General features: G+C 49.6%; 1 protein-coding gene across 5 annotated transcripts in view; it reads left to right on the top strand.

The window, feature by feature from the left end:
• The first annotated feature begins 865 nt into the window (after positions 1–865).
• BCL11A (BCL11 transcription factor A) overlaps positions 866–11,068 on the top strand; it is a 98,091-nt gene continuing 87,888 nt past the window's right edge. For 4 of the 5 annotated variants that reach the window (XM_016201839.2, XM_016201835.2, XM_016201834.2 and 1 more), the window contains exons 1-2: positions 1,218–1,385; positions 8,318–8,647. In XM_016201839.2, coding sequence (XP_016057325.1) covers positions 1,331–1,385; positions 8,318–8,647 — 385 coding nt within the window. In that variant the 5' untranslated portion in view covers positions 1,218–1,330. Of the gene's footprint in view, positions 1,386–8,317; positions 8,648–11,068 lie in introns of all 5 variants that reach the window. The other variant, XM_016201836.2, reaches the window with a different exon arrangement.

Here is an 11,068-nt window from a genome sequence, read left to right as displayed (position 1 = left end):
ACGTGCCCCGAGTTTGGCTCCTCGTATATATATATTTTTTTTTCTCGGCCTCTCTTTCCGCGACCCTTGGGAGCCTCTACTCCGTGCTTCTAGTTGAACACAGACCCAATCGTTTGTCGGGGCGCTCAGTACCCTGGCCCCCCGGCTCGGCCTTGGGGGCGCCCTCCCGACTCTCCGGCCCGGGCCTGCACCTCCTTCCTCGCCCTTGCCCCCTCTCTCCAGGCCGCCTGGGCTCCAGGAGGCCCCAGCGCTGCCCTTCCGGACCTGCCACCTTCCAAACTTGGGCTGGACTCCACTTCGCCGCGCGCTCCCTCCTGCCTCCCCTCGCCCGCTGCGTCGCTGTAACTTGGAGGCTTAGTTCTCAACTTCGGGTGATTTTTCTTTGCTATTCTCTCCTTGGGCAAAGTTTCTCGAGCGCAGCCGCGGGCTCAGGGCTTTCACTTCGGCCGCGGGCGTCCGCACGCGTGGAGCGAGCGCGGCGGCGGCGGTGAGGGGAAGTGGGTGTGCGCGCGGAGGAGAGTGTCCGGGAGCAACTCTACCTGGCTTCCCTCCGCCCGCGCTTCCCGGCCGCGAGCTGCAGCCTCCTGGTACACTCCGGCTTAAAAAAAAATCTTTCGTTTCGGGGTGCACGTGCGGGGGGTGGGGGAAGGAGCACGTCTTGCTCCCCCCACCCCCACCCCTACCCCCTCCGCCCCTTTCTTATCCCCCCAGCCACGCCGCCGCTTCAGCGCGAGCTGCGGCCACTGCTGAGCCGGCGGCCCCAGCGCCCCCTCCCCTCCGCCTGCCCCTCCTCCGGGGGCCGCGTCTGGCGTCTGCGGAGCCCCCCGCCCCGCACCTCCCCCGCCCCGCACTGGCCATTGGCTTGTCCTGGTCTCTTTTTCATGTCCAGCCCCTGATGTGTGTCCATTGGTGTGAGCTTCCCCTTCCCTCCTCCCCTTCTCTCCTGCTCGCCCTGCCCATGTTTTGTGTGTCTCTGTCCATCCAGACTCCTGACGTTCAAGTTCGCAGGGACGTCACGTCCGCACTTGAACTTGCAGCTCAGGGGGGCTTTTGCCATTTTTTTCATCTCTCTCTCTCTCCCTCTCTCTCTCCTCTCTCTCTCTCTCTCTCTCTCTTTTTTTTTTTTTGCTTAAAAAAAAGCCATGACGGCTCTCCCACAATTCATCTTCCCTGCGCCATCTTTGTATTATTTCTAATTTATTTTGGATGTCAAAAGCCACTGATGAAGATATTTTCTCTGGAGTCTCCTTTCTAACCCGGCTCTCCCGATGTGAACCGAGCCGTCGTCCGCCCGCCGCCGCCACCGCCGCCGCCCGCCCCGCAGCCCACCATGTCTCGCCGCAAGCAAGGCAAACCCCAGCACTTAAGCAAACGGGAATTCTCGCGTAAGTAACCCGATAATAGTAATAATAATTATTAATAATCACGAGAGCGCGCAGACGAGAAGCGAGAGCGAGGGGGAGAGAGGGGGGTGTGCATGCATTTAAAAAATTTTTCAGAAGAAAAACCTCCGAGAGTCGGGATAAAAGAGATTAAAGGGAGGAAAAAACCCCTCATTCCATCCCGCACCGTAGCCGTATGTACTTTTGGGACAGTACGCACCTTTTTATTTTATTCAATTTTACAAAAAATTGACTCCTCCTCTTTCCTGCTTTCCGCCGCTTTATTTCGCTTTTCGAAAAGGAATGCAATGATTTCTCCTTCAATTTTGCAAAATAATGAACAATGCTCTATGTATGGATGCGAACAACTCTCAGGCAAAACCTAGGGGAGGGAACTGGGAGGGAAAGGGGGGCTGCTTCCACTCACCGAAGGAAGGAAAACCGGAGGGGGTGGTGATAGGGAATCCAAGCCTAAAAAACAATTCGCAGGGAGAAAAGAGGTGAGTCTGGCCCTCGGACCGCGGCGCGCTCTCGGTAAAGTGTGCACAGGGGAAGAAAGTAGTCATCTCCACAATAGTGAGAAAGTGGGATTGTGGGAGCGGGCCCCCGGCGCTCTGGAGTCTGCCGAGTGTGGAGAGGGGCCGCGGTGGCCGGAGAGCCAGGCGACCGGGAGGGACCGGAGACGCGGTCCGCGCTGCCGCCTTTTGTTCCGGCCCGAGGTGGGTGCTCGTCCCGCCGCCTTTTGTGCCGGCTCCTCGCGCTCGCCCGCCCGCCCGCGCCGCCGCCGCCGAAGGGCAGGAGCAGGGGCTGGGGGCGAGCTCCAGAGGGAGGGAGAGCGCCGGGGCCGCCGCCGCCCGGGTCGCGGGTGCCCGCCCCTCCCGGCCTAACCTCGGAGGCGGCGAGACAACGTGCAAAATAAAATTAGTTAAAAATTAAATGAAACAAGGAAAGAGAACGCAAAATTTCCTGCCCCCCAAATAGAGAAGCCAGACGCTCCGCCGGCCGTTTTCTGAAACGCTCTCCTCTTTGACCCCCCCCCCCGGCAAAAAAAATCTCTCACTCTTTAAATAGAGGGGGGGAAAAATTGCAATTACCCCTTCCCCCAAACCCCTTTAGTTGCAAACTTAGAGCGCTAGCGGCACGGAGAGGGAGCGAGGAACTCCCTCCTCTTACTATTTTTTGGAAGATTTTCAAAAAAAGTGGAAGTGGATTTTGATTGGGAAAAATCTCGTGTCTGAATGTTTACAAGCACCGCGTGTGCGGGAGCCTCCTGCCAACAAACAGACAGAGGACCGAGCGCGGCGCGGCAGCCTGGGAGCGGGCGGCGGCGGCGGCCGGGCCTCGCCCGGGCCTCGCCGAGCCTCGCCGCGCCCCCGCCCTGCCCGGATCGCCCACCGGGCTCCGGGCGCTCGCCAGCCGGCACTGCGGCAGGCCGAACCGCGACTCTGCGCCGGCGGGGTCCACAGTCTCCTCTCGCCCCCGGCACAATACCCAGACCTCCTCCCGGCCAACCGGACTTCGAAATCGGCTGGGGAGAAACTCGGCTTTGCAAAGCATTTTTATTTAGCAAAGCAACTGAAAAAGCGCGTTCTGCCTCCCCCCTCCCCGCCCCCCGCGTCTCTTGTCCACAGCTCTGGACTGCGAGGAGGTCACCACGTGCTTTCCCTGTCCCCCTCCCACTGGGTCTGGCCTTCAGCTCCCCCCAGCCCCCGAGCACTGACGAGCCAGGTAGGGGTGGTGGTGGTGGTGGGGGGGTGGGGGGAGTCGACGGGGGAGTAGTGTATTCGAATATGCGTTCTGGGAGTGCTGGATCCCGGGACTTTGAGCACCCCACCATTGAGTTCTTGCCTTGTATCCCGGGCCTGGCTCAGTCAGGATGGGGGGGGGGTGCCCTTGTGAGCCTCCATAAAGGGGTGGGTGGGTGGCAGTCTCCTGGCTAGAAGAGTGAGTCTGGAAAGGCTGGCAGTGGGCACTTAGAAAAGTTTGTCAATGAGGAAAAGAAAGGCGTGAGAGGGCCCACACTCTTTCCCCTCCTCATTCACGACCCTTATTTTAATTTTTGATGCAATTTTAAAGGACCCACCTATACCCAATTCTGTATTTTTTAAAAGGGTGGGGGGTGCGCACAGGGAATTGAAATTTTCACTGGGCGCTGCAACTTGTCACACACTTTGGAAGCTCCCCCGCCCCGGCACGTTGCGGGGCCCTCCCTTCTCCCCACCCCCGCGCATCCCTCCCTCGCCGCTCTCCCCCGCCCCCCACTCCCCCGGCTGTGCCGGATGCGGAGCAGACGCGGCGCGCGGCGGTGTGAAGTTACATCCCGGCCAGGTACCGGCGGGAAGGAAGGGCAGTGTTCGCAGGAGTCGGGAAAGCCTGGCCCTTCTTTGGAAGGATGCATTGGGGGCTCAAAGGACGAACTGAGACCTGCAGTCCTGACTGCACCCCCCTCCCCCCATCCCGGGTCCACCTCGGGTACTCCTGCCTGGGTGGGTTAACCCCCGCCCCCCCGTTCCAGTTCGGGCTTTAGGTTATGGGACCAGCTTGGAGGGGGTGTGGGGGTCGCTCCTTTTACAGGGTGCGAAGAGGGGGCGGGAGTCATTCGGATTTTCAGGATTACCCCCCCCCCCCATCCTTCGCTTCTTGGGCTGAATGAGAGCCCTTCGGTCGCTAGGAGGCAGAACAAGATCAAGAAAGCTCAGCGAACTTGAACCTGTACCAAAGCCTCCCCCACCCCCTGCTCTGCGTTTCTCTGCCGGGGAGGGAAGAGCTTTACGGGGGTCGGGGTGGGGGTGGGGGAAACGGGCGGTTAGGCAGAATTCCATTTCTCCCCCCCATCACCCCTTATGTCTTTGTTCTTCATTTTGACTTTTAAAATGCTCCAGGCCAGGGCTGCGGAGATGCACCCCGGTGCGTCGACACCCCCGGGCGCCGATAGCCGAGCGGGGTGCAGCGCTCGTTTTCTTTCGGGGCGGGCATTATTGGTAGGAAGGAAAGGGGAGCGCGCGCTCTCCTGCTTCGGGGCGAGACCGACGGGTGGGACGGGGCAAGTTTGCACTTAGTCTGCAGGCTCACTTCACTTCCTCCGCCTCCTCGCCCCTTCCCTAAGCTCGGACCGCTGCGGCCGCCGCCGGCGCGCGGAGCGGCTCTGCAGCCCGGCCCCCGGCTCCCCCGCCTCCCGCAGCTCTCGCTTAGGAGCCCGAAATCACAACAATAGTAATAGTTATCATCATAATGATGCGGGCAAGCAGCGTCATTAATAATGAATAGCCGCCGCCGCCGCCGCGCTGCGCCCATCGGTGTCCGGAATTGCGGGAGAAATGCATTTGCAGAGACCTCCCAAAGTAAAGTGTGAGCCTGTGGACACAAAATGCATTTCCGGAGCCGCGCTTGAGGTGTGTGCGGTGATACCGAGACTGCACCAGGTTAACCAGCCGAGATTTTTAAGCCTCACGTGCCTTTTCTCCTCACTGGCTGGCCGGAGGAACCTCGTCATCCGGCGGTTCAGCTGGATGGGCGTGGAGGCGGCAGTCGGGGCCCCTGGCCGCCCGCCGCTTCCCGGCCCCCGGCCCCGCAGCCCGCGGCCCCGCAGCCCCGCAGCCCGGCAGCCGCTGCTGCACGTGTTCGCGGCGAGCGCGGCCGGAGCCTGCAGCCAGCCGGCCGCTCGCTTTGTGCCTCGGAGTCCCCGCACCCAACTTCACTTTCCGCACAGGCCGCCCCCGCCGGGCCCCCTGCCCCCGGCCCGTCGCCCCGGCCGTCGCTTTGTTTCTTTGCTCTTCCTCTCGGCATTTCAGTCTCGGTTTGCTTCCTTACCCTGTTAAGACAATCAAAGGGAAGGACTTGGAAAGCAAACTTGAAGGCAGATCTCTTTCCCCCTCCCCCTCCCCCAGCAGCCCTCGTTTCCCTTGCTCATTCCATTCCCTACATTTCTTCTAAGGCTTTTTTTTTTTTTTTTTTAAATTTAAATTTATTCCTTTGCAACAGCAGAGAGAGGAAAGAGATCTCAGTCAGCCGCTGGGGCATTGAGACGTTTCAGTCTGTCTTGCTGTTTGAACGCAGAAGCATTTTATTTTTTATTTCTTTCTCTTGTAGAGAATTCGCGGCTAATTATTATGATTATTTGCCCACTCCCTTCCACTTCAATCCTGGACTCCCCGCTTTGTAGCCGGAGCTTAGGCCGGAGCTTAGAAACGTTGGTATTGTGGGGGCGAAGAGGGATGGAGTTGAATGGAAGGAGGGGGTAAAATGGCTGAGGTTAGGAATATTTTTAGGGAAAGAGGAATTTGCATTAAAATACAGAGAAATTATCTGAAGCCCAGAAAGGAAATGTTGATTGCCACTGAGAAAAGATGTCAATGCAAATCAGCAGACTACACCAAGAGAATTGTATTTTCATATTTTCTTTGTGCCCCACTTCGTCTGATTTTTTAATAATATAGCAGCAATAATAAGAACACGTTTTGGTATTTCTCTGAACATCACTAGCCAAATGTTTTGCAGGGAGCCCAATGTTAAACGTTATTTCATACATTAGGATATAATTCTTGTTAATTAGCAATAATTTACGTTAAGAGCATAGAAAATGTTGAGGTTACAGGTTTTATATCTGTACATTTGATCATCTTGTTATTTTCAAGAACTTTGCCTCCTATAAAATTAATTGGGTGAAATGTGGAGGTGTAATCAGCAACCTCTGAATTACCACTTCATTTCCTGGTTTTGATTGTAAATCAGTTCAGTCACTACATTTAGAAGACTTTAACCAAGTCTGTTTTGTACCACATTACCTTTAACTATTTGATACCTAGGAGAATATTTCCATTTACTCCTAAATATTTCCGCTTTCAGAAATGTGTGTCAGGCCTTGGGAATAAAAAAAGAATCTTAACGGTGGAGCTTTAAAAAAAATGTTTTTCTGCAAAGGGTCTACGTACTGCTAACTTTAGTAAGATAAAATATTTTCCCTGAATCTTTCTTCAGTCTGTAAACCTCAGAACTTGTAGTTGATGCTGAAAAACAACAAAAAATCACACTTGTTAATGTGTACTTAAAACTCTTAATTCAAATAGCAGGGATCTGGGAGAATGACTTCCCTATTCAGTTCCTCACTTGATCAAAATGAAAGCAAATATAGGAGAAAAATGACATAGAGGCATAATGCACAAGCACTTCCGTTTGTCTCTTTTTATTTGAAAAGTATTCATGTGTATTCTGTATTTATCATTTGGTCAGTATATTGGGCAAGGAAACATAAGTGCTTACCTTGCTGTCTTTATTAGTAGGAATATAACCTTCATATTCCTGTGGTGACCTTATGTTAAATTAGGAGGAGTACCAGAGGCTAGAAATTATGACATGTCCTACTTGAGCACAGGTGCAGCTAGGCAGGGCTCTCTTAATATTATTTCACCCAGCACATCTGGGAGTTACTCCAGATCTTCCCCCTCAATATTCAGCCTGGGTAGGGTTGAAATAAATTTAACCTGAGTTCACTGGATTTTTGCACTTTATCAAAATCTGTTCCAATATTCTACACTCAAATTAAAATCTATTTTTTGATTCTCTGTGGCTTTAAGTTCATTAAATGTGAAATTGGCAGCTTGCTAAAGAAGGTCAGACTGATTAACTGTTTAAGACTTGTACATTTTCTGCTTCAGTTTTATTAACTGGCAGCATCCTGGATGTGTTTTGTATTTTATGATTTTTTTTTTTTAATAGAGTAAGCATAAGGTTTCAGGAGCAGAGCCTTACCAACACTCTTTTCCCCTTTGGAAGGTTAAACAATGAAAAAAACTGTTCAAATAGATGCTGGAGTATTTTGGTGCAAAGTTTTTTTTAAAAAAGGAAACAGGAATGAAAGACATATCTACCTCGTTATACCATCGCTGGTGATTATGTGTGCAGAAATAGTCCCATAATGAAGCGTTTTAGAGCTCATTCAGAAAATTAGTCAACTTTGACAACATTAGGCAAAGTATTTCAAGTCTAAAGAAAGGACTCCTCAGCCTTGTTCTGAAATGTGGCATTTGCTTGACCATTCTGATTTTTATGTGATGGAGGCCACCAAGTGCAAACATGTTTAGAATATTTTAGGCTTTCTTTCTTCAGAATGAAAAAATGACTAATTGGCTTATTTTCTTAAGTACTCAAAAGTATCCCATTTAGCTAATGTGTCTGGGAAGAATTGCCAGTGAATTTGGTATTTCTTTGATTTTGTGGCACTGCTGAGAGTGAGATCAGAAAGGTTTTTGGCAGTGTGAATTATGCTGCGTTATGATTATTATTTAGATCTGTTTCACAGGTGAATGCAGTCGTTTTCTTATTATGACGGAGTACGTGTGGCACATTTTCTGTGATGTAGTAGCTCTAATTTATGAAGTTATGTCTCAGTATAACTTAGGAGTATATACATTCACACAAAGGTTCTGTTTATTCACCTCTCCTTTTTTTTCTTTGGCACAATAGATAACTTAGTCTGTAGGAAAAAAGAAACTTGGTTTCATTCTATGTTTTTACAATTTCTTGGGGGGGTAGTTATTATTTACGCTTTCTTTATGTCCCCTGCATTAACTTTATTTAACAGTCACATTCTTCCCAAACTCACAAACCAGACGCATTTGTAGTGTGTGTGTGCGTGCGCGCGTGTACGCGTGTGCATGTGTGCGTGTGCACGCATTTCTGGAGTTTTTCAAGTTAGACTTTCAGTATATGATGATTTCTTTAACTATATGATGACTTGCCTCATTGATAAATTTGCTTTCTTGCTGACCACCTCCACAGCTTAGTACATTTTAGGTGTTTACATTTTCTGGGGATTATATGGAGGAGCCTGGAAACACTTTATTTAATGTGGGATGGGATGGGGTTGATAATGTATTTTCCTCTTTTCTCTCCTTTCTGGCTTTCTGATAATTGTGCTTTTGTTTCTCCAACCACAGCCGAACCTCTTGAAGCCATTATTACAGATGATGAACCAGACCACGGCCCTTTGGGAGCTCCAGAAGGGGACCATGACCTCCTCACGTGTGGGCAGTGCCAGATGAACTTCCCATTGGGGGACATTCTTATTTTTATCGAGCACAAACGGAAACAATGCAATGGCAGCCTCTGCTTAGAAAAAGCTGTGGATAAGCCACCTTCCCCTTCACCAATCGAGATGAAAAAAGCATCCAATCCCGTGGAGGTTGGCATCCAGGTCACGCCAGAGGATGACGATTGTTTATCAACGTCATCTAGAGGAATTTGCCCCAAACAGGAACACATAGCAGGTAAATGAAAAGCAAGGAAAAAAGCTGTTTGCATGTTTTCTTTTCATTTTCAGAGGTGCTGTAGCCAAGCACTGAGGAGTGGTGGGGTGCTTTCTGTATTTCTCCATGTGATTGTCCATGACAGCCTGTAATGTTAAGATAATCATTCCAATTGCTGACATCCAGAACACAATATAAAAATAAATATTTTCCACTGCACCGAGTCAGATGTAGGCGGAATAGGTACGCACACCTGATACCCTCTCTCTGGATCTGCTGAGTCTGAATTTCTTTCCTTCTTTCTTCCCTTCTTGTTTTTAAGTGTTGATCCTTACTACACCTAGCCCAGTTTCCAATGTCCATTTCTAGCTCGAGGGAACAAGTCAGAGACAAAGTGGCCATATAGGCATTTGTCGTTTGGCCAGTGACCTGTTTGAGTCAGAACACTTGGTCAGGTCTCCCGAGGGATGCAGCTAGTTCTCCAGGCTTCCATGAAGTGGCCTGGGCTGGCAGGCATTTGGAGGGGTTGGAAAGAGTTAACTGAGCTTCAGGGCTAGCCTTGGATCCATATTGGCTGTCAGCCCGTATGGGGCTGTAATTAAACACAGCCCCGTGGTGGGATGACACCATGACCTTGACTTTAAGATGCCATTTTCGACTGGCCAGGCCAGAGTAGAGAGGGCAGTTGCTGAAGCGCACAGACATGCTTACTCGAAAAGTTTAAGGGCATGTTGGAAATTTCAAAAGGTTGGTTTGACAGGAACGGCTGCTCCCTGCAGCCTGCCTCCTCAGCTAAATGATAAATGCTTCTCTGTGCTCTCTCTTGTCTCTGATGTGGTTTTGACAGATGTATCTTGATTTTGTTTGTGGTTTACACAACCACATGTCACCCTTACAAATGTCCAGTCCAGACTTCCACTGTTTCTGCTCTAATACAATGTAAAAATTTTCTCGGAAAAATACATACAATACATTCAACAGCTCTTCTTCCTTTGGCTAATTTTAGCAGAGAGGTAGCTAGGTGTATGGGTTTCTCAGCAGCTCAAGGGAAAAGGAATTAACAGCTAGCGGAGGGACTTGAATCCCTACTCTAAGTGATAAACAGCAACACTATATAGTGGCCCTTAAAGCATTTATTTTTGTGAAACAACAGTGATTTAACACATAAGACAAACTGCATGCAGATTCTGTGGTGACAAGAACGGCTTGCCTGTCGGTGGATCACTTTCCTCTGTTTTCCCCTGTCCCCTCTCCCCAAGACAAGAGATTTGCTCAGTTTTAGGAAAAATAGTGCATATAATCAATTGATTCACTGAAACTTGTCTCTCTGACCTAGTTTGACCACAAAGTTGAACTGTAGTAGGTCAGTGGTCCAGAGGGGATTAAATGTCATATTATTTCTTCTCTCCCCCTTTGGAAACTGATCATTAAATCAAATGTGGCATTTCTTTCTTTTTAAATGCTTCCTGTGATAGTATTCAGATACTTTTCCTTTAGTGAAATGAGAAATCTGCTCCCAGGGAAGCTGCGTTTACAAAATATTTTTTTCGAATCCACCACATTGAGCTTTTGTGACGTGTAGGTTGAGATCCTATCCCCCCTTCCCCCCCACCCCCAGTAGGATATGGCAATGACCATTTCCATGTGCTGTCTTGTGACTGGAAGGAAAATGAACAGAAGTGTAAGGCATGATTAATGAAGCAAGAGCAAGCGGAAGGGGATTTGTCATCTTCGGAGATCCAAAGCCTTTCTAAATCACCAAATATGGAGTAACACTTGCGTGATGTAACATCGTATTTACATATCGAGCTGCCCGTTTAAAAGACAAAACACAGTGTCTGTCAAGCAAGAATTAAAACCACACTTCTTACTGAGGTCCCAGATAGGTTATTCAGTCTCGGATTAACCAGCTCGAAAATTCTGTGCTTCTGTACTTAGAGGAGGAATCTAAACGCTGAGGGAAGGCTCTGTAGTAAAGGCTTTTTGGTGTTACAGTTGTGAATCTATGCAGGGAAAGAAAATATATTTTCCTTAACTCTCTAGTTGTCATAAAGGTTCTATTATTATTTTTTTAAAGAACTAGTACAATAACAGAGCCAAAGAAGCAAAAAAAAAAGGGCAATTTAAAATATGTTTTATAGGGCCAATATGAAATAATTTCACTAAGATGACGGGTGCGCAAGTGCTTCGACCCAGGTGAGGTAAACCTTGCATGCACGAATAATTACAGAGCCTTGATTCCTTTCATTGTGTTTAATCACCTGTTCCCACCCTGGAATTGGCTGAACATAAATAGCATGGTCACATCTCAAAGCGAGATGTCAGTAACTAGCATCACGACTTCTCATAATTCACGGTAATGAATTAAGAGTTTCCTATGGTGAAATTAACATTCTACTATTGCACATAAATTAAGATGCCCTGGCCCTCAGGTGCCTCTGA

The sequence above is a fragment of the Miniopterus natalensis genome, chromosome 13 (genome assembly GCF_054644295.1).
Source record: "Miniopterus natalensis isolate mMinNat1 chromosome 13, mMinNat1.hap1, whole genome shotgun sequence".
Classification (NCBI taxonomy): domain Eukaryota; kingdom Metazoa; phylum Chordata; class Mammalia; order Chiroptera; family Miniopteridae; genus Miniopterus; species Miniopterus natalensis.
This window is presented reverse-complemented; position numbering and strand designations above follow the sequence as displayed.